The 27,654-nt window shown below is 47.0% G+C and overlaps 7 protein-coding genes across 10 annotated transcripts in view; 3 read left to right on the top strand and 4 right to left on the bottom strand.

The window, feature by feature from the left end:
* Positions 1-1,522: 1,522 nt before the first annotated feature.
* LOC128723154 (hypertrehalosaemic prohormone) lies at positions 1,523-2,271 on the top strand. Its single transcript, XM_053816869.1, has 3 exons — positions 1,523-1,655; positions 1,718-1,849; positions 1,922-2,271. Exons 1-3 carry the CDS (start codon positions 1,587-1,589, stop codon positions 1,958-1,960), a joined length of 240 nt encoding a protein of 79 aa, XP_053672844.1. The 5' UTR covers positions 1,523-1,586; the 3' UTR covers positions 1,961-2,271.
* Positions 2,272-3,361: 1,090 nt separating this feature from the next.
* LOC128727018 (venom protease-like) lies at positions 3,362-5,215 on the top strand. The gene is made up of 4 exons (XM_053820874.1): positions 3,362-3,473; positions 3,541-3,774; positions 3,870-4,137; positions 4,627-5,215. Exons 1-4 carry the CDS (start codon positions 3,362-3,364, stop codon positions 5,213-5,215), a joined length of 1,203 nt encoding a protein of 400 aa, XP_053676849.1.
* Positions 5,216-5,259: 44 nt separating this feature from the next.
* LOC128723772 (crossover junction endonuclease MUS81) lies at positions 5,260-6,723 on the bottom strand. Its single transcript, XM_053817538.1, has 2 exons — positions 5,725-6,723; positions 5,260-5,643 (listed from the first exon to the last, which is right to left on the bottom strand). Exons 1-2 carry the CDS (start codon positions 6,721-6,723, stop codon positions 5,260-5,262), a joined length of 1,383 nt encoding a protein of 460 aa, XP_053673513.1.
* Positions 6,724-7,182: 459 nt separating this feature from the next.
* Positions 7,183-8,038, top strand: LOC128723343 (proteasome subunit beta type-2-like). The gene is made up of 2 exons (XM_053817072.1): positions 7,183-7,334; positions 7,425-8,038. Exons 1-2 carry the CDS (start codon positions 7,244-7,246, stop codon positions 7,949-7,951), a joined length of 618 nt encoding a protein of 205 aa, XP_053673047.1. The 5' UTR covers positions 7,183-7,243; the 3' UTR covers positions 7,952-8,038.
* A 231-nt stretch (positions 8,039-8,269) lies between these two features.
* LOC128727500 (minor histocompatibility antigen H13) lies at positions 8,270-10,623 on the bottom strand. Its single transcript, XM_053821419.1, has 2 exons — positions 9,266-10,623; positions 8,270-9,191 (listed from the first exon to the last, which is right to left on the bottom strand). The coding sequence occupies exons 1-2, from the start codon at positions 10,360-10,362 to the stop codon at positions 9,083-9,085; spliced, it is 1,206 nt and encodes a 401-aa protein (XP_053677394.1). The 5' UTR covers positions 10,363-10,623; the 3' UTR covers positions 8,270-9,082.
* A 689-nt stretch (positions 10,624-11,312) lies between these two features.
* LOC128725669 (SET and MYND domain-containing protein 4) lies at positions 11,313-13,857 on the bottom strand. Its single transcript, XM_053819430.1, has 4 exons — positions 13,557-13,857; positions 13,037-13,232; positions 12,379-12,972; positions 11,313-12,301 (listed from the first exon to the last, which is right to left on the bottom strand). Exons 1-4 carry the CDS (start codon positions 13,855-13,857, stop codon positions 11,428-11,430), a joined length of 1,965 nt encoding a protein of 654 aa, XP_053675405.1. The 3' UTR covers positions 11,313-11,427.
* Positions 13,858-17,309: 3,452 nt separating this feature from the next.
* The window catches only part of LOC128723316 (aquaporin AQPAn.G), a 33,602-nt gene continuing 23,257 nt past the window's right edge, over positions 17,310-27,654 (bottom strand). For 2 of the 4 annotated variants that reach the window (XM_053817043.1, XM_053817044.1), the window contains exons 4-7: positions 24,031-24,174; positions 19,695-19,904; positions 19,528-19,608; positions 17,310-19,427 (exon numbers count right to left, since the gene is read on the bottom strand). In XM_053817043.1, the coding sequence (XP_053673018.1) occupies positions 19,320-19,427; positions 19,528-19,608; positions 19,695-19,904; positions 24,031-24,174 (543 nt within the window). In that variant the 3' untranslated portion in view covers positions 17,310-19,319. The remainder of the gene's footprint in view (positions 19,428-19,527; positions 19,609-19,694; positions 19,905-24,030; positions 24,175-27,654) is intronic. The other 2 variants (XM_053817046.1, XM_053817045.1) reach the window with 2 other exon arrangements.

The following is a 27,654-nucleotide window of genomic DNA, read 5'->3' as shown; positions in this document are numbered from 1 at the left end:
AAGAGTAAGCCCGAAGAGTGAAAAGCGTACTTCTCCGTTTCCATTTCCTTCGCTGCATATTGCCCGGTGGTATTTGTTTCTCGCTTCCTGGCCGCACCTTATCGCCCCGGCATTGAAACGCGTACGCCAACCAACGGACGAACCGAGCAATCGCACCATCTGGAGCAGCGTGCCGGAAAATGCCCCCACCCAGTTGATGTTAGGATGGGTGTTGGTAAAGCGCATCCAAGCAGGCAATTGTTGCTTTACATATTCCCACTCCTTGCGCGTGTGAAACGGACAGCGAACCAACGCGAGAAGCAGCTGGCTTTCACTTTTCACGCTAAACCGATTGCCCCGCGTGGATTTAGTGAAAACATCGCGAAGGGAAACAACGTGCCACAAAAGAGGTGATCCTGGCATAAATCCGCGCTATTTGCTTTGGGGAAGAAATTGTTTCGGAGGAGGGTAAAGGGTAAATTGGAAGTGTTAAAGGTTGTTTTTGTTTCGTTTTTCATCCCAATCGCAATCAGCTGATTCGGAAACGAATGAACTGTGCTGGTGGTCACCAATCGGGGCGCGAAAACTGCTTCGGATCCAATCAAAGTGTTCATCGGATCCTTCGGGTGAATGTGCTTGCTTGTAGTGGTTGGATTGTTGGATGTGTGCGTTGGGCCCCCTTCGATGAATCTAGCCACGAAGGAGAAACCCCATCATTTCACTTCCTTCGAGCGCATGCGTCCTTCTCCAAGGATATTATTCAAAACTGATGTTCGAAAATGGTCCAAAACATCGCACGCAAGGATATACGTATATGAAGCCATATGAGGAAAACGAATCTTTTGAAGCTTTTTTTTCGTTTTGAGATGTTCTAGTGAAACAATTTTCAGTTTTTCATGATCTTTCTAATGGAATTTACCATAGCCTATTTACTTTTTCGTGATTACATGATTACAAAAATTAAGAATTTTATTCAACTGTACCTCGTCCTCCATACAAAATAGATACGCTCAAAAACGTAATCGAGCACTTTTCCATCTATTTCAAATAATCGGATCGCTGTCCTAATCGATTCAAATAATCAAATTTATGGGCAGATTGTTCGTACCATGTCAGAGTCGAACGACATGATTAGTTCTTGAAATCATCCACAAAACATTAGAGGTTTTTCAGAACTAATCAACGATGTCTGTTACTTTGTTCAACTCATTAATTCACTCGTTTCTTACAACGGACATGTTTCATTCCATTTTAATTTCAGATTGACTCGTTTCTTTTCAATTTGCACCAGACGCTGTGCGCCATGAAAAACGAAGATCTTTAATTGCACACCCGCAATGTCAAAACATTCGTCATTAGCATCATGCTTTACGTACGGAGAAAAAGCATTGCATCGGCTTCGGAAACCGTACAATCAGCCGTAAAAGGGACATCAGCCGGCTATAAAAAACCAGATGCAATTGGCTTTCAGGATTCAGAAACACGTCGACATTCATTGAGTGAAGCTAACGACACGACTAGCATCAATCGAGACGCCACTAGCCACAGCTAGTACCAAAAAAAATTAATTAGCCATCAAAACCCCTTCCCCCGAACAAAAAACAATAATGGATACCGCGAAATTATTCAGCATTTTGTTGATTTGTGCCACTTTGATGTTCGTCTGCGATGCACAGGTAAGTAAGAATGGCGAATTTTCCACCGCACCGAAATACCGATCTATTGATTCGCGTTCCAGCTGACCTTCACGCCGGCTTGGGGAAAGCGCTCGCAAGGCGCCTTGGGAATCAATCCTCTTGGAAGCACATATGGACAGGATGCGTGCAAAACACCGGTCGACTCACTGCTCGTCATCTACCGCATGATTCAAGTGAGTAAAGTTACAGTAGGATAACGTCCAGGGATTGGCATTAATCATTTGTACTAAATGCACTCCCCACAGGCCGAGGCTCAGAAGATTGTCGACTGCAGCCAAAAGTAGACCTTTGAGTAATGGGTTAGTTCCGGAAGCACCGCATCCCGTATTCCTTTAGCCTGTCCCTATTCGCCGACGCATGTTTTGTCCGACCGGGCAATGCATCTTTTTCCCTCTCTCTTCAGCTGATAGGATACAGATTTTCCACACCACTAGCTTCAGGCATGTTTGGTCAAGTGCTTACCTTGCGAATGCGCCTTGTCCAAAGGACTTCACCATCAGTTCGGCCTTCGTGGTTACGATTGTAAATATCTCGTGCTGCTATCATCGACGGAAGGATTCAATGTAACGAAAACGAAAATAAATAAAATGGCATAAGTAACAATCATGGCTTTCCATTTCTTAATTCGAGAAAACATTGATGATCAATTAATGCTTTTGGATTGCAGATAAACTCCTAATTATTTATTAAAGGCGTGATCAGCGAACCATAAATCAAGCTGCCAAAAGAAAGGACAACGGAGACAAACTTATCGGGTGTTTCCACCAGACAAGTGTCTGCAAACGCGCCACCATCCTTCTGCTTGACTCAAACGGCTCAATTTTTTCATCATTTCACACCGGTGGTCTCAGATTGAAAACTAAACGAATCACACCGAGAGATCTTTGCGATTTTTATGCGGCAAAACCCACTACCCTTCCCACGAGAAAGCTAATGGACCACATACTCTCTGTCAAACGCAATTTCTTTTCTTCATCGACCGCATTTGATGCTGTTAGGGGTCTGAACATTTTATACTTTATGATGGAACATACCCTGTGCATAATTGTCGAAAATTGCATGTGCATAACCATCAGCGCCTGGAAAGAAAAATAATAAAGCATATATAAGTAATAATAAAGAAAATGTAGAAAATCTAACAAGGGTGTTTTTTAACAAAACAAATTTAAAATAGATAATATCAGGGGAGTAATCGTAACTGACAGAAAATAATTAAAAGCGACATGTGGCTTTTTCCGCCAAAAAGACACAACAAATCACCTATTTAAAGCTTTAAACCATCGCACGTTAACTAATCCGGTGAATAAAAAACCGGTGCCACTAGAACATAAATTACCAAGAACGAGTTTCGTTTAGCAGGGGATTTCTTCAATTCAAACCTACCACCCCAAGAACATCCAGAATGAACACTCAAAAGACCAAAGACCCAATGGTTTTATCACTTGCAACGCATTCGAGGTGCGAAACCTGTTTCTTGTGAATCCACCCAGCGCGTGGTTCGCTATTTGAATGTGCGTCCCGCGTGCATGCGTAGAGATGAGACTGCAAACGGTTTCATCAATCGCCAGTTGCTCCCCATTCGTGAGAAAAGTACATCAGAGGTGTAACAAAGCAGCAGCGATCGAAGCCACCGATTGTTTGCGATCGCTCTCGTGCATTCGCGCCATAGAACTGGAGCAGTAAAGATGGGCTCACGCATCAACACACGGTGCTGGTTCCGGTGTGCGTCATCCACTCTCACGCTATCCGTAGTGTTACTGTTAACCGTGATCGTTGTTGTTCGTGCGGACATGGAAGGTGATTTTGCGTGCAATTCGTGTCTGAAAAAAGAACAGTATCTACAAATACTTTCTCCTTTTTGCAGTGGGAGATGAGTGCGTAGTGCAACGTACGAATGTGCCCGGTGTCTGCCGTGCCGTGTCCGAATGCCCGTCCGTGATCGACGACATCCGGAATCGGCGGGGAAATCCAACCAAGTGCGGATTTGTCGATCGTGTGCAGATCGTTTGCTGTCCCCGTGCAACCACCAGTGTGGCACCCACCGTCTCATCTACGCCATTACCCTTGACAAGCAACAAAAATCAGCGGGTCATGGAAAGTACGTCGATGAACCGTAAAACAAAGCATAGTTTTCCCCCTATTTTAATTAGTTTGCTCACACGTTCATCCCGGCAACTTATCTTTCCCATGCAGAGTGTGCCGAGTACGGACAAGCGGTTTATTCAAAGGAATACGTCAACTCGCTCACCGCTGACCAGCCCAAACTGCAAACGATCGATAAATGTGGCCACACGGCCGTCGAGCTAGTGGTGGACGGGGAGCTTGCGAAGGCACGCGAATTCCCGCACATGGCACTGATCGGTTATGGAAACGGATCGGAAATCAGGTACCTCTGTGGGGGATCCCTTGTTTCCGATCGATTCGTGTTAACTGCAGGACACTGTCTGACGTCAACAACGTTGTAAGTATACCGACAAGCGCAATCAGTTTTCGTTGAGGTCTAAGTTAAAAACAAACCTCAAATTTAAAAGCCCACGAAGTGTTGAAACATGCTAATTCATCGCTTCAATTTCCGGGTTTCTAAATCATTTCGAGGCGCTCAAGCTCATTGCATTTAATTGTTTGATTGACAGGCGTTGGTTTTATTTTTACAATTAAACCATAGTCGTTTCAACTGCATTCGTTTTACACACAAGCATAACGAATTGAGCCAACGAAAAGATATCTAGTTTCGTTCAACGTAAATCAATTCGACCTTCGGCAATACTGTCGAAACATTAATTGAAACAATTAACAGGTTTTTCATTGCATCTTCGATATGAATGATGGATAACCAATCCATTCAACTGAATAGAGAATGCAAAACTATGCATTCGTAATACAAATTCTGAGGATGCTAGAGTATAAAATTACATAAATCTTATACTTCTTATCTTCTGGACCTATCTAGTGGACCTGCCACGATTGTGCGGCTGGGCGAACTGTCGTTAAGCTCAACAACGGACGAAGCATTCCCCGAGGATTACGACGTCACCGAACGGATTCCACATCCCGAGTACAAGCAATCGTCACACTACAACGACATTGCTCTAATCAAGCTCAATCGGAAGGTTATTTTCTCACCCTACATCCGGCCCATCTGCTTACCGGTGCAAGAGGGAATTACGCAAAAGCGAGCCATCGCCACCGGATGGGGTGCAATCGGATTTGGCCTAGAGCAAAGCACTTCTCTCCTCAAAGTAACGCTCGATTTGTTTCGCTTCGACGAGTGCCAAAATCAGTTCGAAATAACGCGCAAGCTACGCACTGGCCTGAACTCCACGACGCAGATGTGCGCAGGGTCGCGTAATTCAACCAAGGACACCTGCCAGGGTGATTCGGGAGGACCTCTCCAGGTGTATAATGACGCCAGTGTGTACTGCACCTACACTATCATTGGTGTTACTTCGTTCGGGCAAAGTTGTGGACTGGCCGGTGTTCCGGCCGTGTACACAAACGTATTTGCCTATCTTTCCTGGATAGAAAATTTGATCTTTTAAGTTCACAATTTAACCTAATAATCTCTACCTCATACTGCCAGTCCTCACGGCTTGTACCGTTCGTCCATCATCAGATGATAGATGATTTTGCTGAGCTTTTCTCCGATCATCCGGTTCGTTGGACCGTACGGGATATTCAGCATGCGCTGTCGCTCCTCCTCACTCGGGCAGCGTTCGTAGGCGCGGAACAAACATTGCGGCGTCGGATACTTTTCTACGATGGCGTTAACCTTTTCGATCGTGAGCAGCTTTATCTGCAGAAGCTGCTTCATGAAAATGTCCCGCACGGTGCTATCACGCGTTTTCGAGGATTGTTTGTAAAAGTAAGCGAATGAGAAAAGGGGAACCGTTTGATCGACAAAGCGGTAACCAGCTGGATCGTTAATTTCCGACGATGGCCGATTGGTAATGTCCAGGTATAATTTGTTCTATAAAAGCAAAAGAAATGAAGCAAACAATAAAAAATGAAAAAAAAATGTTTCAAAAAAAAATACAAGTCGTTATCGTACCTTGAGATAGTTGTTTAAGAAGTTCGTCATGACCGACAGATACAAGACGGTATGATGATGATTCTCTGTGTACTTTACGGTGAAGCCCTGCACGTAGGTGTTTAAAGCAGCCTGAGTTAGCGTGGCTTCTGGAACACCGACCTGCCGATTGTTACCCAGATGTTCGATCAAGTAGATCACATTCGGCAGACCGCATTGCTTAAGTCGAAACTTTTGCTCCTGAAACCGACCATCCTTGATACTACTGGCGAGATCGTCCATCCTCTTACGTTCGATCACGTAAGGCAAGAGAAACTCTTGACCGGAATTATCCCTGACTATCCAAACGAAATCTCCCACACTTAACCGACGTACTTCATGCTCGATCGCATTCCGAGATAGCTCTTGGAGTGTTTTATCCAGACCGCTTTTTGATTTGCCAATAGTTTCGCAGGTGTCCACTAGGAGAATTGCTTTTGGGTGCGAGATGTTTCTGAGCTTTTCTTCCTCCGTGGTGATTGGGATTTGATCAAAAATAGAATCATCTGGCATGCCATCATTACAAGGATCGTTATTTTCAATTACAGCTGCTTCCTCGTCGTGGTGAAGGTGCTTAGTAAGCTCCTGATAGTGTTCACTCTGTACATCATTCAATATTGCTTCAATAGAAGCATTATGCTCGGTTTGTATCCGTCCACCACTGGCCAGGTAGGATTTTAACCGCCGATCGAGGTTCTCGCAGATCGTTTTACCAAAATCCATCAGCGCTATACAATCCCTCCCAGATGCCAACGGCAAAGGATACCGACGTAGGGACGTAAGGGCTTTTTGTAGGGCAATTTTCCCCATTGTGTTTTTATTTTCGGCTTTCGCAATCATTTCCTCTAGCCACATTTCGAACAACGGATTCGGTCGCTTCAACCGAACGCTTATTCTTCGCCGCCGTGTTTGATCCGGGTCAGATGCGGGATCGATATCGCATTGTTTCACTATTTTGATGGTGTACTTTGTTGATGGCATGCTTGCAGTGGGTATTTTTTACTCAAAACTACACTTTACACACTAAATTACTACAATAACTATGAACTTACAGTTATAATTTCAATTTTTGGCGCTAAGATACTGTTTTCATACGAAACCGGTAAGACACTTGAATTAGAACTGTCTACAATCATGCCTACATTACAACTGTCAACAATCGTGAGATCATGCTCCATGTATGATGAAGTAAAAATCATTTTTACATTAAAAAAGGTGTGAACTGAGTAGATATTTGGAACGAGCACAAATCCATATTTGCTGGAGTAAATCGATCGTGTAATAATAAAAGCAAAAACTTGCCGTAATGATATATGAGTGCAATTTACATGATTGAACAAAAAATCATTTGACGTTCGTATGACTTTTGAAGAAACGTCAGATACCAGCCTATACAATTCTTGTTTGTCATTCAGCTAGCTTCGTCGGTGCCTTGGAAGGAAAGTAATTTGTTGTAACGTTTCTGTTTCGGTGCAAATAATCGCTCGCAGTTTATTCCAAAATGGAAACCTTGATGGGAATTCGTGGTCCAGACTTTGTGATGCTATCCGCCGATAGCACGCACGCTCATTCGATCATGGTACTGAAGGACGGTAAGTGCAAATCAACAAAACAAAACTCGGTTCCGCTTGTCATCGTTACACTCTTAACCTATAACGTTCCGCCGTCCCGTCCGGTTCCAGATGAGGACAAAATCTACAAGGTATCGGACAACCTGATGATGGCCACGATGGGAGAAGCCGGAGATCGTGTGCAGTTTACAGAGTACATCAGCAAGAACATCCTGCTGTACAAAATGCGTAACGGGTACGAGCTCGGACCGAAGGCTGCGGCCCACTTCACGCGCCGTAACCTGGCTGATTACCTTCGCTCACGCACCCCATACCATGTCAACATTCTCGTCGGAGGGTATGATGAGGTGGACGGACCACAACTGCATTACATCGACTACTTGGCCAATTCACTGCCGGTCAAACACGGGGCTCACGGTTACGGTGGCATGTTCGTGAATAGTATTTTCGACCGGTACCACCACGATAAAATAACGCAGAAGGAAGCGTACGAGATTTTCCGCAAGGGTGTCACGGAGATTCATAAGCGGTTGATCTTGAACCTTCCGAACTTTAAAGTAGCCGTAATAGATAAGGACGGTGTCAAATATCTAGACGATATTACGCAGGATTCTCTGAAACAGCCTTCCGCTGCTTAGGAGTGTTAATTTTCGTCTGGTTCCTTTAACGAAGCATCTTTGTGGGGAAGGCTTTTTTTCACGTATTCTGAATAAACAAAAATCATTGTAAAAATTGATCCCTTCTTTTACAATACGTCAAACTTTCGAAAAGTTTAATCATGATTATGTTGTGGATTCTTGTTAGAGAAACTTTATTGCATTCTCATGCAACCCATGGATGTGACGAATTCCTATTTCTCTCGTATTCTTGTCGTCTTAAGTTGTGTTCAACAAGTCACCTAAAGAAAATAATTGTTAATGTAAATACAGCCACACAAAAATTTTCATGAAGCATAGTTGAGAGATTAAAATATTTTATTTTGAATCACTCTTCGGCAACGACTATTCGTTGCATTGCTGGAAAGCTCCGTGAAATGGTTCTTTTGAAACATTTATTAATTTAAACTTTACATCCCGAGTGTCGATTGTGGATGTTCATGAGAGATCCGCAGACCCGTTTTACTTCTCACGGAATCCCCAATTCTGCGCTCATCTTTTGTGCCATATCAAAATTTGCCTACGATCTTAAAACCCTATTTCTGCTTTATTCACGCTTGCGCTTCTCAGCTGTATCGAGATACAGAACCCCAACGCAACGGTTTTTCAGTCAAATTATACACCTTATCAGTCATTCGGCTGTGTGCGCCTCAATAAAGATATTTGGAAAAACGTTTTCTCTGCAAATTAAAGCATCTACGGAAGTCCACGATAACGTGAGTAACTTTATGTTTGTGCTGCCGGTATATTGCTACAGGAAAAACAATATTTAAAATAAACAAAAAACAAAGCCACACCTGGTAGCAGTGGTACGTGGAAAACAAAGAAAAGTGATGAATCGCTGCAGGGGCATGCATCATTGCTTATAGCTAGATGCTAATTCATGTCCAATATGTTCACCAGTTTTCACACGAATGTGTTATCCTGTCGACGAGAAGTTTTGCGTCGATAGTTTATCCATAATCATGAAGAAGTTGGACACACTCCCAGCACTGATTGTTAATTACGATCTTAATACACAATTGCACTAACAGGGATACTTTTAGCGTCTAAAAAAGATCAACCGATGTTGGAGAGAGGAGAAAACGTGATGCTACCGGGTTGAGATCGCATTCACTTTGCTTTTTTCGCTTCCTTCTTTTTCGGTTCCTTTTTCGCCTGCGGAGCCGATTTTTCGGTTTTTTTGTCGGTCTTCGTTTTCTCTTCCGGATGGTCTTCGTACCTGTGAACAAGAGTTTCGTGTAAGGAAAGGTTTTCATTTGTTTGCTCCTTGAAATGCAAGGACGATCTACTTACGCTAGCAGTTTCTTAATATCTCCCTTCAACACTGCCAACAGTAGCGGAGTTCCCAAGCAAGCCGGCACCAAGTACAGCAGGGCGGGCTGCGCGTGTTTGAACACGTGCATTACAAATATCGTTGCCAGTAGACCCACAAAGTACGCGATAAAGGTAGCGTAGAAGTAGGTCTTGCTTTTCCGTTTCAAGCTGTTGTCGAAACGCAGCAGCAACGCGATGAAGATTCCCGGAATGACGATATCACCTAGTCCGAGCACGGCGAAGTTTGACGCCGACAGACCGTTCGTGATGAGATCCTGCGGGAACACGAGTTTGATGGGTGCTTCGAAGGATTTCGCCACCGTTACCATCACGTTCGTCCCAAACACCCAGAAGATGTCGTAAACGAACAGTCCGCACAGCAGAATACATCCCGTGGCGATGTTGTTTAGGTGCAGTAGCTCTACGCCATTAACGGCGAACGAAAGTCCCAGCAGGTTGTTGGCGATCCAGTGCTTTTGTACCAGATACCACACGCTAATGATGAGCGCCACAATAAAGCACACAACGTCGTGCGTCGTGAAGCGGTAGTCGATGAGGTACTTCTTTTCTTTGCTTTTCTTCTCACCACCCTCCTGCGGTCCTTGCACGAACGATAAGTGATAAGGAATCTTCGGAATTGAGGCCGGAATCAGCGAGCTGATGACGGGGCTGAGCAAATGCGACAGGGCCATCACGCCCAGGAAGAAAAAGTACCCCGTCAGCAGGTAGTTGATGTTGTCCTTCGAGAAGATCTTGAAGAACATGTACAGCCCGAACAGGGCGCAGGAGGCCATGATTGGGAACATCATTGCGTCCTTCGAAGACATCGTGTCCGGCTTTTCGCCCGTTTTCGCAAACGCCGTCGACTGCTCCTTGTGATGTTTGACCGACCGCATCGAACCGAAGAAGATCGGCAGCATGGCCATCACGACCAGCGTGCCATATGCTAGGGCCATTCCCTCCGGAGTGGAGGGAGTCTTCCCGGTGGTGTTTGTTGCACCACCCTCCACCTCACCCACAGTGGCGGTCAGGTTCTCCTTTAACTGTGCGATCACTTCCTCCACAACTTCGGCCATGGTTCCGCGTGCTATGGGGTCACTCTACAGGAACCAAAACTTACGTGCACGATACTGTTGCTCTCCAGGCGGTCCTAGAGTTCGGTTTCCCACGAAATGGTGGTCTCTAGGCGCTACGTGTACACGGACTCCAGCTATTTGCCTAGATGGAAGAACATTTACGCGCGCAACAGTTAAACAAATAACACCGAACGATACCGGGGCGCCGCGAAAAAAAGATTCATTAGCTACGCGCCACTACGTAGACACCATTTCGCGCGGTTGGAACGGAAAAAGGGCCACCTCACAGCTTTTACTACACGTACGCAAACTTGTTTTTGTGAGAGCAGGCAAGGGATACATTTTGACAGCACAGTCTCTCTCTTTTCCCCGTGTGTCTTTCCCGATAGTTCACTTACTTAACGAAGCATAAATAAAACCATCCCCTAAAACCCCTTTTCTACCCCTTTCAAACATAACAACTGTCACTCAACATGTTGCTCAGTGGAATGGGCTACAGTACGATGGGTCTGCGAAAAAGACTAGAGCAGAAAACGCTGTATGCCTATGATAAGGTAAGAAGTAAATTCGTATAAACCACTTTTATTAAGCACTGTACAACAGTATCCTTGATTCTATCTATGCTGGAAATATAGTATATGTTATCATAAATCCAAAAAGATAAATCTATCAAGTCATTCATTTTATGCTGTTCAATTCACGCGCATAGCTGTACCCTATACCTTGTCCAAAGTTTGTATATGATGACGTCACGTAGCACAGAGATGTTTCATTCACTTTCATGTAAAAGACCTATCATAAACAATTTAAAAAAGCTATAAAGCTAATGGGGTACGACTTATAATTCAAAATAGTATGTTGCGTTGTACATTATCCTTAAAGAGGTCCTTAAAAGCCTTACAATACAAGCTTTCCTTGAACATATTTTTTTAACAGGGATTTATTGTAGTCATAAATAAGTCTCGAAATGATAAAACGTGTTCTCACAAATGCTTGGCCCCATCCTTGGCGTTCCTCAGCGAGTGCAGCATAATGCTTTCAGCAGCTCACTGCACAGATTTGTCTTTACTTTTTTGCTACCGATTTGGTGAACCGATTGCCAAACTCAAGCATACAGGCGCGCAATCCCTGCTGACAAAGATGGTAGTCCCTATACGGGGGCACCAGCACATCGCTCATCGTATCCATCATCTCGACGTACTTCTTCAAAGCCGCCTCGAACTCACCCGCCGTATGCAGGCGCGTTGCCGCCTTAAACAACATATCGGTGTCCTGCAGCGACTTCAGACCCTTCATGATGTTCGTGTGCTCACCGCACTCCGTACACTTCACCATGAACTCGTTCACTTCCGCCGGAATTTCCAGCACGTTCGAGCAAATCTTGCCTCCATCGCACCGGAACCGGATAACGTTCGGATCCATCTCGGAAAAGAGTGGCCAGTTCTGCATACACGGCACACACTGGCACGTGAACCGGTACTGATTGAGTAGCGTTTCATGGCGCTCATTCCGGCGCACCTGCGTGAACAGTGGTCCGTAATTTTCGGCCACCATCGAGTCAGCCGGAATGTTCTTCACCGTACGCACACACACCTGATTGCCCCGGTAGTAGCGGGTCACTCCAGGATCACAAGAGTGATTAAACAGCGCCAACGTAGGATAAAGACCACCCCCGATGAACGTTGATTTGCCGATGTCGTCTGGTGTCTCTCGGATCATTTCCGACACCTCGTGTGCGTTGAACTGCAGCAGTTGCAGGTTGTGCACGATCAGTCCACCAAGGTAGTTTTGCTCTTGCATGCAACTGCCATACCCACCCAGGGTGAGACACGTGTTCAACAGCGTCGCCATCAGCGTGCGCTGGAATAAATCCTCCGGTGATCGCGTAGACTCGTGTGTGACCAGCTGGTACACCTTGCGGTAATCATCAACCGGCAATCTGGGAAGAAACAATTCACCGCGACGCGTTCAATTGATCGTAAATTTCTCGCGAAAGGTTACGCGGCCCGTACTTACAGATCGATCTGCTCGTTAGTCAACCCCGTCTCGAGTTCCGGTTTAAGCTTCATGAAGTACTCCTCCGACTTTTGCGTGATCATACGCAGCGCCATGTGGCACGTGATGGACGCACCGGAGCTCCACAAAATGGGAAGGAAGCCACACTCAAACCTGTGGTACGATTCGTTCGCTTTCTTTTCACACTCATCGGAACAGAATATCACGTCCGCACACAATGGACACGCGATCGGTACCGAAACACGCTTGAAGCAGTGCGTGCAATGATCCAAACTGTAGTCCTCCAACAACACCGACACGTGGGGCCGCTCGAGCAGCAGAATCGTGTTCGGTTTAAGATCACTACTAGTTCGCGCGAATCGACCCTCATCCTCGGTTTGATCGAACCAGAGCGCCTGCTCAACGAAGTGGTCCGGAATCTTCGCGGCCACCGGTCCCGTGTGATCGCCGGGTTTTGAGGAAGACTTTTTCTTCGCCTTCTGCTCCAACTCGATGTTTTTCGGCAGCAGATTAATCATGATCTGGGCGTCACGTTCTAGCTTTTGTTTGCGTTCTAGCGGAAGGTTCGAGTCATCCAACGCCGTGACGGTAGATCTGAGGATGAGACAACATCAGCATGTTAGCAAGGTTAACAATAGATGGAGGATCAGCTACGTACTTGAAGCATTCAAGTGCTGCCTCATAATTCTTCTTTGCCAGAAAGCACCGTGCCTTCCGTTCAGTCAGCTTATACATCATCTGGTTTGGATATTGGTGATCCAAGGCACGCTGCATGTCTCTTAGGGCGAGATCATACTTTTCCAGATGGTATAACGCTGCACTTCGATTGGCCAGAATAATTGATTTTTCTTGAACTGAAAGCATAAATAAAACGGGCGTAGCTTAAGAACGATGCTTGCAGGCATTCACTCTCGTAACTGTGATAAGATTTTTCACGCGTCATAGCGCGGGGATTTTTATGTAATAATTTCACTACATTTATCTCTGCCTTTGCAAAATAGTACAACAGCAAATAAACTAAATTCGACTTCACGATTGTGTTTAACCGCACCCGAGCCGTTTGATTTTCTCTGCCACCACTAAAACTGGGTCAACTATAGGGACCATTCCTGCCAAATATAGCTCTAACCCGGCGTGCGATGAGGTTATGTGCACTTTCTTCAACCCCAATGCCGTACCGTTTTCCTTCGGTGTGGACACATAGCATTTGTTGTAGAAAACGAGCGCATCGTTCCACCGTTCCGCCTGGAACGCCTTGTTTCCCAGCGTCTTAAGGGCGACCGCCTGTTCCATGCCCTTTCCATTGTACTCCCGCTTCAGCCGCAGTTCGTCCACGATCGATCGCAGCCCATTCACAAACCGGAACCGATCCTCGTTGCTGGTTAGCCCGGCGAATGCGTTGAATTGATTGCTATCGAGCGATTTCCGCACCGCATCACAGTACCTCGGAAAGGTGCCGTCTTTGTGATAGATTTCCATTTTCCACACGCGAACCTGCAACGAAAGATGCCCACGTCCACGAATCCGGCCGATTGGTGATCACGGTACGTCTGTTGTCACAAAGCCTGAGCCGTTTTGAACCCCGTCAATGCTGGGGAATGTGGCCACTGTCACATTTCGGCTTTCCTCGACGTCGATCCGTAGAACGCATGCTCGCGGGACGATATTTTTAGAATCCCCCATCCGTGTGGAGTAGTTGGCGTAGCTGGCGTCGAAGTTACCGAAACGCACATGCCGTTGCGTGGCGGTTTCGGATGGATTGTTTTTGTTTACAAAATCAGAACCACATCGGCGCGTGCGTGAAGCCATGTTCTCAGCTGGTCGGTTGATTTTTTGTATCATTTACGCAACAGCAAAAAAACGGCAAGCGGAAGCTTACGATCGCTTCCGATCGATGGTAGTGTGAAGCCCAAGAACGCCTTGTGTAAACAACCGTACGAAACGAAAGCGAATTGTGTTGATTTATCGAAGGGTCTATCCACGTGAGTCACCTCTCCACGCTAGAATGATTTCAACCAGCAAAATGGAGCATTCTTGCATGTCGAAAGTGAAGATCGCGGTAAGAGTAAACCATCTACAATGATCGAGCCTAGAACGATGTGTGGACGATGCTTTCAGGAACAAACTCCTTCCTGAGTGCCTTCTAATTTAATTCCTAGTTCTAACAACCATCTCAGGGACATCTTGAAGCGGCAGCTAATACCCACGGCATGTCCGCAGGTGTCGAACTGCACAACATAACATTCCGGACTTCATAAGTACGAAACAAAACGGAGCCTCATCATCAAATGGGTCAGGTTCACATTCACCAACCAATCAGCCTCGCAGGCCTAATAATTACAATTTCAAACGGTAATTGTTGCCCAACGGCTGGTGGACACTTTCTGAACAAATTGGAATAGGTCTAGCTGCTGTTATCGTACCAGCAGTGTTGTTCCTAATCGACTGGACGTGCATCAATTTGTCTGGTGAAGTACCTGCGGACAAACCAGTTCAATTGTCACGCTACGGGGCGAACGGAATGTTAATAGTATCGTCATTAATATAGAGCACCGTGGAATACTTGCAGAAACAGTCATCATGTAACACCTCGATGACGATCGATACTCTGGTATCGTTCTACTGGCGATAAACTGGAAATAAATACTCTGTAGTCGAACAGAAATAAATTTTCCATCACAGCAGACATCTCCAAAAAAACGCAGTTGGCGTTGGAAAAAAGATACCCGCTTTCCTTTCTTACTAGTTGTCATTATTATCCTTGTTAATTGAATTAATCTGACCTACTACACCCCCACAACCCGTTTAAATCCAATTTGTGGTGTTTAAAATGCTAGTTAAACGTACAACACGTTCCCATTAAGCCATCCCGAGATCACAACTGGGAGACTCCACATCTTAATCGCCTCCCCGTCTCGAAGCCAGATAAACCACAAGTTAATTTTAGTGCTTTTTTATTCCCGATCACCACCACCACACTCGGAGCATTCGTTTCTCACCCAATTAAGCGCGAAATATGGCTGGAAATGGGAGTTGACAAGCCGAGACGAAAATAAAACCCCAGGATGAGAATGTTTATGGGCGTCTCATATGCTCAATTTCCACCGCACCGCAGTTTCCCAGGGCTGATTCGCACTGCTCCATTCACTTTCACGGGATGGCCTTAAGGTCCGTGGAACGTTCTCGCCCCCAAAACTTTCCTGCATGGGGGTAGAGTGTGTTTTTTTTGTGTTTACTTCATTTTTTTTAATATTTACCCCATTGCTTGAGGTTTTTAAACTTCCCGCCGATCGATGGAGCCGTGTGGGACGAATGTGAATACCGCTCGTGGCACAAATATTGCATCATATTGTTGTCATTTTAGCGTTCGCTCGTCTCAATTCAACCCGTCATTAAATATGCGCCCCAAAAACGGTTCACACGAGCTAAAGGAAACCCCACCGTTCCTCCAAGTGGAAGCAATTTGTCAGCGTAAAGAGAGCGTTTGAAGCCAATCGTCCCCTAAACGGGAGCCTAAAAGGGGTTGTTTGGTGGGACACAAATCGAAGCTAATCACTGCTCGCTTCCGATCAGACACTTTGGTGTCAGTTGTTTCCTTCGGAATGGTTTAATTATAAATAGAAACCGAAAACGAAACCGGTTAGCAATAGGAAACGAGCCTAGGGTTTCACAGCAAGGAACCCAGCGTGCCAAATATTAAAAAAATGTCAAATATAATTGTACAGGAAAACAAAACGCACGTTATGAGCTCGGTCAACAAGCGAGATGAATCGCAAGCAAAACAATAACCAACTGCTGACTCACCCCATTCGTCGCTGACATTCACCCCACTGGTCAAGCGTGCCTAACCTTGTCCCTGTTGGGGGTGGGGAGATGATGCGCCATAATCGACCGTGATCGAGTATTATGCGCTCGCACGCGTGCGAGAGGAAAGGAATCCGACGGATATAAAGGAGCGAATAAAAAACGGCAATAAAACATGCATACGCCCGGTTCGATCCATCAATTTTATCGCACTTCGTTAATCGTGTTTATCATGCACCCACCAATCGTGCACACCCACATCGATCGAATTTCAGGTCGAACGCTCCACCACCACCTCTGCTCGTCGTCCTTCATCCGGTACAGGAGGGAACTGTCGCAAGAGACCTCCAGAAGACGCTCCGTTGGAATGGGTCGAAAGATCCGCGCGCATCGTGGGCGAAAGTTGCGATCGATCGCCGACCATCGATCGAGCACACGTGGGTCTGATGGTTTCGAGAGGGATGCCGATGAAACACTCGGAAGACGATTACACTCGAGTCCTTTCGAGGCTTTTTATTGACGTGCCACGTGAGATGGAGACGCGCTGAGGGTGGACGGCATTGAGACACGGCCACGGTGTACGAGTGCCATTCCCTTGCGAGGCTCTTTCTAATGATCTGTTCTTCGGCTTCGATGAGGTTCCTGGCCCTGGCAGGTGTGGGTGGCCGTTGCCTGGTCCATCCATATTGTCTACGAAAGGTCGAGGAGGCCTTTTTCTTTTTTGCAAAAATTAACAAAAGCATACAAATCGATGGGTCTGGCGTGCGAAATGGCCATAAGTGGTCCGGACGAGCGGCTAAAGGGTTGGAAATAATGAGAAGGGATAGCGCATGAAGCGACCCGTGCCGTGGTTGTCCAATCATGTTTGTGTGTTCGCGAGGCTACATTCCTGACCCGACCCAAATTTGCGTCATTAGAGATGCAAGGGGATGGGTTTTGTTCGTTATTTCTGTACAATACCCATCGGTTAATAGTGACAAAAAACAATTTCCCAGTACGAGTCTCTCGTGTTGTTTCTTTCACATTTAAGGACTCACAGCAGCTTTCAATTATTTCTTTCGCCCTTTAAGAGTTAGACCTTTCCCGATCCTTCCAAAACAAAAAAACGCAAACGCCGGCGGTTGGTTAACATTATCGTTCGTTTATTCAAAGATCTTCCTTCTCGGCTACAACAACACGGTTTTGGTAAATTCCGATGTATATGATACATAAATAGAACTTACGAATTAAATCGGATCCCTATTCGATAAATGATGTCCACGAAGATGTTGCGAATTATCTGTTTGCTTCTGTTTCTGTGAGTGCTATCCTTTGCTTTTCTTAGCTCGTTTTGATCGGCTTGGTTTGATGCATTTTTTTGTTTTGTTTCAAAAGATATCCAGAAGACTGCCTTTTTCGAGCGGCTTCCTTGTGAACTATTGCTGAATATACACGACGGGCTTCTGCGCGAGGCCACCCTAAGTTCGTCGACGAACTCGTTTCTAACGTCTTAAGGCCACCACGTTATCGCCCACGGGCTGTCTAGGGGCACTCGCAGCAAAAGCCTCTAACTCGCTAGCTCACGTGCCAGCTGAGGCTCGTTTAAATAATACAATATAATGCGATAAGAATCTTACACGAGAACGAGTGAGGGGGTAGTGCATGTGCGTGTTATCACCTACCGGTTCCAAACAGCAGTACAAATAAGACGAAATAAAATAAAAAAATAAACAAAATACAAGATAGAAACAACAACAAACACGTAGAAAACTCCGACCAAAAACCTGGCGGATTCGTAATCGCGTCCTGCCGAAACCCCTATCTTTGCGCTGCGCCTACGGCCTGTGTCCTTGCTGCGGCCAAATAAGTATGCTCTAGGTGGTCAAAAGTGTCGGTGTGGGTGTGCTTCTCCACTAGTACAAGAAAGCTAGTCAAAAAAAAAGACACGTACTTCCGAAGTAGCCTCCTACAAGCCTGTCATATTATTTTACGTCGGAATAGTAACCTGCCTATCTGATGTTTTGTTGCATAAAAAACACACAAACCCCTTTTTTTACTGTTAATCATTACATGCACAACACGCAAACGTAGTGGATAAAAAAATGCAGTTAGTAAGCCTGTGTGTAAGTATGTTGCCCTTGTGACCTGTTAGTGCTAATATCAGTGTAATAGAAATGGTGATCCGATAAATATTACTTGCGCCCCCGGTCAGTACGAAGCGCCACACGAGCGAACTCCATCCGGGAGGGCGTTTTGCGCCTCCATTTTCCACCCGACATGCGTTCCACACGTTTTCCATTAGCGGGTTTGGGTTAGCGGATGAGGTGTGATGAGTGTTTCTGTATTTTCGAGCGTCCCACCAAACGTTTTCCCACGTTTCCGGTTAGTTGTGTTCCGGCTGGAATCGAAGCTTTTGTTTTGCGTACGATCGCGAGATCGATCGAATGCGATCGGTTGGAATCCGCACACGACCGGCGTCGATGTGTGTGGGGGTGTATGTATGGCGTGGTTAATCGTAGTAGAAGCTATGAAGATGGGCTAGTGGATTACGCTCCGGGCTAAATGTACTGGACGTCGTTAGTCACTTGGCCTACTTTGTTAGTGTTCATCTACCCGTGGGCGGAAGTTAATCGGGAAGAAGGCAGCGATGAGCAGGAAGAGAGAGAGAGAGAGATAAAGATAAACACAAATAAGATTCATCGATCAGGACATCGTGATCACTACGCACACACACACGGACATCCATACACGTACACATAAAATCACATAATTTAGAAATGGTCCACCAGAGAGGGAATGATTAATCAAGGATACAAAAGGTTATTTGAATGGTTTTTAGAACATTAAACACGAAGAAAAAACAGGACATGAGCCTGCACAGGACTCTCCACATCTTCTTGAGACAAATGTGTTGCAATTTTCCCACCACATTTTACACACTCTCGCACACACACACACGAACGCACGCACACAAGGACACAAAGAACATAAAACCGAATGATTTCTGTAAGGACGCGCAAACTAGCAGCAAGGCTGCTCGGACGCTTCCTTTCGCATCCCGATGGTGCCGATTTTCTTCGCGCCCGATGGCGCCCTGCTTCGGATTTGGCTGGTCGGTGAAATTTAGTACTACGTTTAAGCTGAACAAGGGGGTTTGTTTAAAAATCGTATGAATTTGATTCCTCGTCACCTTTTCTTACTTTGAAGAACAGACGATAGACGGCACCGGCGATGATGCCACCGACAATCGGACCAACCCAGTACACCTGAGGGCGAGAGTAAGGGAGGGCGAGGGCAGAAAGATGTTAAAGCTGATAAGCAAAAGTACCTACGTATGATAGGGGATTTGCAAACGAGAGCACTTACCCACAGATCGGTGTAATTGCCCATTACAACAGCGGGTCCGAACGAGCGAGCCGGGTTCATGCTGGCGCCAGTGTACTTAATCTGGAAGGTTAGCAAATCGAGTTATCTCTCCACTTGTCACCCCCTCCTCCCCCTCTTTCTCTCTCTCCCTCACTCCTCTGACTTACCGCAGCGAGATGGCCAGCCGTAATCGAGAGCCCGATAGCAAGTGGAGCCGAGCCCTTGACATCCGTACGTCGACCGTCACACACGCCATGGACGACGAACACGAGCATGAAGGTGATGAGCGCCTCGATCAGGACACCCTGTCCTGTGGACAATCCCGGGGCAAGGCCAGTCACGCCCAACCCTCCGACGACCTCTGATGGGGTGGCAGCCTGCAGAAGGAGCAGTAGTTGAGTGAAAATTGGATCAAGCGACATCGAACGACCTTGGGGCACGCACACGGAACCACCTTGCTCCTGACAGGGAAAGGTCATCCCTTCGTTCACGCGTGTGAGACGCACCGGACCGGTGCCCCACTGTCATTATCTCGTAATTAATTTAGGCTCGGTGTGATTTCGAGCGGCTTTTGGGGTGTGAGAAAATGGGGCGATCCAACGGTCGGTTCAAAGTGGAAGCATAAAGCTAATGAAAACGTTCCATTTTGATTGAGCTGTTGGGGCAGTTGCACGCTTTGCTAACGTACTCACATGGAGTTGAGTGAATTGGCAGCGATATGCTTTAATATTCTAGCAGCTCGAATATTTTATAACGTGCATATTCGTGCATAAAGGGGGCGCATTTAACGAGACATACTTAACGATTGCGAGTCACGATAGTCGGGAGTGATAAGAGCTCATGAAAGCAGCCCCCGTTCAGCAGATAATTTAATTATTTCCCCTTTTTGTGTCACGATAGCGTTGTTAAGCTCTAGAAAATTCCGCTTCTAAAACATCTATAACGCTATAACTGACCGTTCGAGCATTAGTGTGCACATTAGGCAGCTTGAAATGAACAACCCCCTTGCGATACCTATCGCGGATTCCACGCCGTCCTCGTCAGTCGGCCGGAGTTGACAGGGTACGGCTGTTTACCAAAATTTCGACTCACTCCATATGTGCCCTCGGGTCCGATTTTAATTGCTACCATACAGGGTCTTGCAGATCGATTCACGATCAACGAGACCAGACACCGTTGCGGCGATGAGTTCTACTCGTGCTTGGCTTTAACTTAACGCAAGCAAATGAGCCCAACGGCTGCGTTTTCGCGCAAGGAACACAACGCGAGCGGTTAGAACGTGAATCGCAACGCAGAGGACCAACGTTTTAATCGAAACTCACCATTACGGGGGCCACCATTTAGCACGTCCACACCGTTGCGAGCGTGCCGAAGGAAGCAACCATTAGTCGGCCGCACCGAAGGTTGCCAATTAACGAAGTAATAATCACGCCAGACGGGACTCGGAGCGCCTAGGAATCCAAAATTCAATTACCAAGAATCGATGCTCAGAACGACTGCGGCGGTTCGGTGCAGACCTTTTGCGTCCTTTGCGAGCTTTTGCGGTGCGTTGTTGCAGTTGGCTCAAGTTCCAAAGCACCGTGGTCGAGTGAACAAGTCGTAATTAAAGCAGATTAGAGCGTCCTCATGTCACGTCACGCGTGCTGTCAGAGTGTCCGGTTAAGGGAGTGCGAAACTCCACCGGTTCCATAAGCTACCGGAACTTGTACAAAATGGCATCGGACCTGGTTTTGATGGTGAAGGCGACATCACCCAACATACATGCCAAACACGTCACTCTTAAGGGCTTCTCGGCTATTTAAAGTCAGATTCAAATGATCAAAGCCACCTTCTTGAACCAAAGAACGAACTGGCTTAGCTGTCACACACACACACACACAGAACAGACCTCCAAAAAACCACCTCAATGTGGAAGGAAGCATACGAAAAAAAAAGCAACCCTCCGAGTGACTAAAGCATGCACATTAAGCCCACGGGCCAATATAACACTCCCACCTGCGTGCCTGCGAAAGGGCGAAAGGTTAATGCAGGGGCGCTCTTTATTATCTTTTTTGGTCTCTTTCCCCTCCGCCTCCCTCCTCCCCTCCCATGAGCTCCCTCCCCCCCGTGTCACACATGGTTTTTTGGCGGCAAATCAAAATTGGATTGATCCGACGGCTACAACCGTGTAACCGGTTACACGGGTCGGTTTTTGGTCAAGGTTTAGGGCAAGGGGAACTCTAATAGATGGGTTCCGAGATCCGTTGCGCGTCCGTCCACCTCTCAACCCCCACGTCCACGTGCCGAGTTCGGTTGAACCGAAAATTGGATTAGGGATCTGCCGCAAGCGGGGGGTGTTATTATGCGCCTGATGGATGGTGAGTTTATCGGTTTACAGCACGTGTTAACTGCGTGCCGGTTAAACAGCTTTACGGTAGGGTTCTTGAAAGTCCTAACCAACGCTAGACGGCACGCGTGACGAGCTGCACCGCGACAGACAGAACGTCTCGGCGGCTTTCGGTGGCATCGGAACGAACGCTGGTACCGTGCTTGATTGATGGCTGCGCGGAAGATTGTCGTTTGACGGCTGGTTGAATGAGCATCGCAGACGGGCAAGGTTGACCAGGTACTCTGGGGGGGGGGGGGGGGGGACAGACCAAAGGGGTGGATCGAAACCAGCCTCCCAAACTCGGTACGGGGTGGATTTACCGCGAGGAAGTAAGCCATTGGAAGAGATTATTTTTTCAATAAAAGGACCTTCGCATGACTCGCTAGCATGGCTACACGTGTTCGCTCGCTTGAGTTACTTTAACGTCCTTTCTCTGCGTATCCTGTTTCAATCAAACGAACGCATTCTACACCATGTCGTATACCAGCGTGATACGATAACAGTAAGCTGCATTTCGAATGACCCACTATAGCAAGGTAAGAGCACCTTCGGCACCATCAGCTCTGTGATTATCACGCGGCTAAAAGGACACCGAACGGGCTGCAAGAACGAAAGGTCCACAAATGAAAGGTGAACGTGTCAAAGTTTATTTGATCCATTTTTATGTAAACCAGCGATGGAGCTCGCCCATTAACGAGGTCATACCATGGAGCTAGCTGCTTTTAACGTGCACAACACAGCTTCCTGCACCCATTAGGGCATCCGGGGTCTCCATTCAGCGGCACCAAACGAAAGGGACATGATTGATAAAATGCTCTCCCAGTGCCATTTCAGAAGCGGACTAGCAAAAAAAAAGCCACACAGCCTTTCCATCGATGCACCGGGGGCCGATGCAAGGGAGTACCTTGGCATTTCGAGGCAATTGTCTGCCACTTGTCGACCAACGGGCTCGCCCTGAAGACAGACATAAAGCATGCAAGCGCACATGACACATGCGAAAGCTCGTACGATCGATCGATCGGGTGATCGAGTTGAACGTGGGACACCCTTCCCAACCCGTATCGGCCCTTTACCAGCCCATTGACACACGCTTGACAGCCAGCAAATCAGCGGGCGACGCGCAGAAGCGCGTTACTCGCGCGCTCGAAACAAGTGATTTGTGCGCGCGCAAAGGGAACGAAATATAAGCGACGAACCCCCACGGGCCGGCAAGGGATGGCTGTTACAGCGGAAGGAAACCACGGGTGGAGCTACGGTTTCATGTCGTCGTACAGGCCACCCATTACTTCAATAGTAATGCAAAATAGTGCGATTTAAACATCGTAAATACGGTCGGTGACACGAAACGCAGGTTTGTACGCCTGAAGGTAGGCAAGGTCCATGGGGGGAGCATTCCCTGGAATTCCCGTTGCCTGCCGTCGAACGTAAAGGGACGATGGAACGGCGCGCTTGCTATTGTTATTCGGATGGGCACGTGCACCGAACCGGTGGGTAATTTGGGTTACACCGTCGCAAATGTCGCGTACGCGCATTGTTGTGCACCTTGATCGGCGCACCGGTTGAGGTGACAGTTGAAAAGAAGGTTTCATCTTTGACATCTGCATTGTGCATCGAGGGTTGGCGTTGGGTATGGTATTATTCTACACCCATGGGGGGGTTTTTTTTTCGTTCACCATCCCATATGTTGACGCGTTCTAAAGCTCCAAGCAAGGCGTTGTTTCCGTTCCATTCATCGCGGCGCTGACAACAGGTTTCTGCGCGAGCGTTGTGGGCGAAGTGCGCTGGAAAGTGCATGTGCATGTGCACTGGCACGATGACGGGCTTGTTGACACAGTTTGGTGCCATTTAAAAATTAACCATACCGTGAGGGTGCCCTGTTGTAGCTCGCACGCACGATTTGGAAAGCCAACAAACGCCGACAATACATTCGTTCGTGTCGTTCACACGAAAATCGATTCGTATGTGAACGCCAAATGGCTTGCAACATTGATGTTACCAGGTGGAAGGAATAGTATTTTTAAATGAATCGTTTGTAGATAAACTAAAATGGGTTTTCTTGACAATTTTGGAAATTTTTTATGATCTTTATCAGATCTTTTTTTGTTCGAGTGGTGTGTCCCCACCCAAATACGTACCTTAATGGCAGCTGCTCCTGCGATTGCACCGATGCACTGCGACACGATGTAGAAGGCTCCCTTCAGTATGCTGACGTCGCCCGTTACCATTAGCCCGAGCGTGACGGCAGGATTAATGTGGCATCCGCTCACGTGCCCGAACGCCTGCAACGAAGCGGAGAAGAAATGCGTACACAATAGAAACGAGGTGAGAAAAAGATTCGATCGCGAGAGACCAAAAAACCCACGAGCGAAGAAGCGTAAAAAAATATAGTGTAACCGCATGAAAAATAGTGCACGCGCGATCGCAACTTCACACGTGCTCTACATATCGCGGACGGGTGGTTTTTCGAAGCCGATCCCAATCCGATACGCGATCCGTTACTCACCCCACCGATCGGTATCGGATTTATTGTTCGAGCTTATTTAGCGATCGCGGATCCGACAGGCGGCTTGCTGATTTTCTCACGCGTGTGTGGCTTTTTTTTTCTTTCTTCCTTCTACACCAAACGCGATCGTCGCGCGTCGATGGCTCGTGCGCATGGCTCATGTGAGAGCCCGCGTTAGCCTGCACGCCTCGATCCGTCACGTTGGGCACGATTTTTGGCGCGAACGGCACACCGTTTGTGGTCGATCGGTCATTTTTCATCGCACCAGGCGTGAAAATGATGAGAAGTGTTTATTGGACGCGTGTATAATTATCGACGGCGGCATCATGGGAGCCGGTTGGTGGGATTTTTATTAGCCCGCTGTATTTCCATACGGCTTTATTATCTTCGGGTGAATTCATTCATTCGAATAAGCATAATTATTTCAATACGTGTGAATTACCGCATGCAATTACACGTACCCTTTTGCGTCGGTTAATCCAAATTTAATTATATAAATTCCGAAACATTAATAAATATAATTTCCCAGCTTCATTCCCATCATCCACACACCACGTGGTGCAATCGTGCCCAGTTTAAAAGCACATTCCCACCCAGAATGGTCTTTTATTTGCGTACCAGCAAAAGCCAAACATTAGCGTACGATGGTAATTAAACAAGCTGCGTTCGACCTGCCGGTGGGCCCGTCTCTTAAGGGTACCCACCATCTTCTAGTGGGTGCTTGTGATGGGAAATTAATTACATGTTTGCTCATCATGTCAAAGTACCACCATTTGCGGGGCACAAATAAATCAAGTGCCTGGTTGTGCCTCATTTCCTATCGCTTTATGCAGAAGTGCACGCGAACCGCGAATGTCAACAAATGCAATCGATATCGCACGAACTCGACCGCAAATGCGAAGTGGCCACCGACGAAGAAGGGCTCGCAGCTCACGATGAAAGAGCCTTAGGGACGAGGGAACGAGGAGACTAATTTATGCGTCAATTAAGAGCAGTAGAGTTAATACGATGGCATTAATCACATTTCAGAAGTACCTACGTGACGCATAGGGGATGAACATGGTGGGTTTAAATTACACATTCAGTAAGCACGACATTTCGAAGCAAAAAATGTATCAAATTTTAAATAATTTAAATATCAATGCAAAAGATTGCTCACTGTTTTTTCTATCATGTCTCATCTAGCACAAAGATGACTGTGCAGTGAAATTATCTAGGACAAAAAAAAACAAAAGTCGTGACGAATCTCCTTTTCATCATAGTCACACAAATTGGAGGGTTTAACCCAGGATAATATTCGGCATGACACACGACGCTAGCTGTCGTCGCTGGTTTTTCCTACATTCCTCAATTTATCGCCATTCCTCTCACCGGGACCTTAACTTTCCCGCAGCTTCCGATCGGCCCGTTGCATGTTGCGTAACTCACGCCGTCTCCGTTCCGTTTCGCAACTCGTTCGGAACCACCAGATCGGATCGTTGACCGCCACACAAACCCACCGGCGGGCACGCACAAACGCCTGATGCTGATTAACGCGATCAGAATTACAAATGCACCACACATTAAGTCGTGCGTACCGCGCGAAGGTGTGTGCAACGATCGGTGCAACAATCGATCGATCGAGCAATATAAGACGCACATGCAGAAGAAGAAAAAACCCAGCTCAAAGCAAAAATCGAACAGCGAACAGAAGGGAGCGCGGCGAGAAGCCTTAAGTATAACAACCCTCGCGACACTTCGCTGAATGAAAACGGTTTAATCATTCATCGATTTTTTATTACTATTTCTCTTTTGTGCACCCAGCCGCCTCGGTAGGGATAGGAACCGGTTTTTCGCTCGGTCAGCCATGCGACCGAGAAAAACTCGAACCGTCTAGCCGCCTCGAGCCACACGCGAGAGGCTGTTGCACGTGCTGGGGGAGAAGTTCTTTTCTTGTCTGTGCTAGGCCACCATCGCCGTGTGGCCGCCATTTGTCACCCGTTCGCGGGAGGCTCTCGAAAGCCCGGGCGCGTCGATGGCGTGGCGTATAATTAGTTCACATTATGCGCTAATCGCAAACGCGTAAACCCGGCCCAGACGCAGCACCGGCGGGAGGCCTTTTGTCGCTAGCCAGGTCATCGATCATTTCAGCCGCAATACGAGTGCAAATTGAAGGTGAGACTTTTACTCTGACGGAATGATAATTGTACCCTGTAAGACCGCATGAAGAAACCGCACTCGCGTACTTTTATTCGTATTTAGGTGCCTTTTTTGTGTGTGGTTTTACGTTGAATGATCATGTTCCGTTCGAGTGCGCACCTTTCAAATGGAGCGCCCGCGGAAGTGGCTTAAAATGCCGAATTCCGGCGATCCTCTTGCAGGGCTATCATCATCCAAGGTTAGCCGCCCTGACAGCCCTGACAAAATGCCAATGCCAAGCGCGAGATCAGCGATAGAACGCGAGCCCCAAAATCGAACGCATCCTACCGATCGAGCGGAAAACGATCCTCGAAACCGATCCATCACGATCGCGGGATTTCGGGCGCGTGCGATCGATTTACCCTTCGCGGTTCTAGTTCTTTGACAATTGGCCGCGACCCGTCACGAACGCCGTGAAAGATTGCAAAAATGAGCCCCATCGAGTGTGTAAAACGACAGGAAAAAATATAACTCAACCCTCCCGAGATTCCATTCTACCGACCGCAAGATGAGCGATCCGTTGTCCCTGGCAGAGATCGATCCGTGGCGGTTTGTTTGGTTTCGGGTCACATGTTCGTGGTTTCATTCACCAGCGAGCTTCTTTTTGTTTTGCTCCCTTCCTGACATGTCGCCTCGTATCGTCCCTTTCCTGCTGCGCCCAGTGACCCCACAGTTGGCCCAACAATAAGCTGATTGATTGGGCGAAGGATAACTTTGCGAACTGACGAGCGTATGCGGCCGTTCCCTTTCCCTTTGAGCGGTTCATTTCTTTGGTACACGAAGTGAGATGCGTTTTTTTTTTTGTTTGATGCCTCACCGCCAATCGCACTGAATAGAAGGGAATCGATTTTGGGGCTTAAGCGTGTCTTTTTTGTACTATTTTGAGGCGCTTTGCTGCCGCCGGCTTTGTCTTTTGGAAGGGAGTGCAATTCCCCTACCAATAATGAGCCCAGCACGAACCCGCGGAATCGTCGCAGTGCGATACAAACTATGCGACCTTTTGCTAACGAGCTGCTCTCGGTGCTCCTTTTTTTTCTGTGCAACCCCGCAGTTTCTGTTCTTTTGCAAAGTTTTTTTT

This window comes from Anopheles nili, chromosome 3 (genome assembly GCF_943737925.1).
Source record: "Anopheles nili chromosome 3, idAnoNiliSN_F5_01, whole genome shotgun sequence".
NCBI classification, from domain to species: Eukaryota; Metazoa; Arthropoda; class Insecta; order Diptera; family Culicidae; genus Anopheles; species Anopheles nili.
This window is presented reverse-complemented; position numbering and strand designations above follow the sequence as displayed.

Coding starts and splice junctions, on each gene's coding strand:
- LOC128727500 (XM_053821419.1), bottom strand. CDS start 10,362: ATGGCCGAAGTTGTGGAGGAAGTGATCGCACAGTTAAAGGAGAACCTG. Junction 9,192..9,265: donor GATATTAAGAAACTGCTAGC/GTAAGTAGATCG, acceptor TCTTGTTCACAG/GTACGAAGACCATCCGGAAG.
- LOC128723154 (XM_053816869.1), top strand. CDS start 1,587: ATGGATACCGCGAAATTATTCAGCATTTTGTTGATTTGTGCCACTTTG. Junction 1,656..1,717: donor TGTTCGTCTGCGATGCACAG/GTAAGTAAGAAT, acceptor TTCGCGTTCCAG/CTGACCTTCACGCCGGCTTG. Junction 1,850..1,921: donor TCATCTACCGCATGATTCAA/GTGAGTAAAGTT, acceptor CACTCCCCACAG/GCCGAGGCTCAGAAGATTGT.
- LOC128727018 (XM_053820874.1), top strand. CDS start 3,362: ATGGGCTCACGCATCAACACACGGTGCTGGTTCCGGTGTGCGTCATCC. Junction 3,775..3,869: donor AAATCAGCGGGTCATGGAAA/GTACGTCGATGA, acceptor TTTCCCATGCAG/AGTGTGCCGAGTACGGACAA. Junction 4,138..4,626: donor TGTCTGACGTCAACAACGTT/GTAAGTATACCG, acceptor GGACCTATCTAG/TGGACCTGCCACGATTGTGC.
- LOC128723772 (XM_053817538.1), bottom strand. CDS start 6,723: ATGCCATCAACAAAGTACACCATCAAAATAGTGAAACAATGCGATATC. Junction 5,644..5,724: donor TCTTAAACAACTATCTCAAG/GTACGATAACGA, acceptor TTGCTTTTATAG/AACAAATTATACCTGGACAT.
- LOC128725669 (XM_053819430.1), bottom strand. CDS start 13,857: ATGGAAATCTATCACAAAGACGGCACCTTTCCGAGGTACTGTGATGCG. Junction 12,973..13,036: donor GCAGCACTTGAATGCTTCAA/GTACGTAGCTGA, acceptor TCTCATCCTCAG/ATCTACCGTCACGGCGTTGG. Junction 12,302..12,378: donor ACTAACGAGCAGATCGATCT/GTAAGTACGGGC, acceptor GTTTCTTCCCAG/ATTGCCGGTTGATGATTACC.
- LOC128723343 (XM_053817072.1), top strand. CDS start 7,244: ATGGAAACCTTGATGGGAATTCGTGGTCCAGACTTTGTGATGCTATCC. Junction 7,335..7,424: donor GATCATGGTACTGAAGGACG/GTAAGTGCAAAT, acceptor GTCCGGTTCCAG/ATGAGGACAAAATCTACAAG.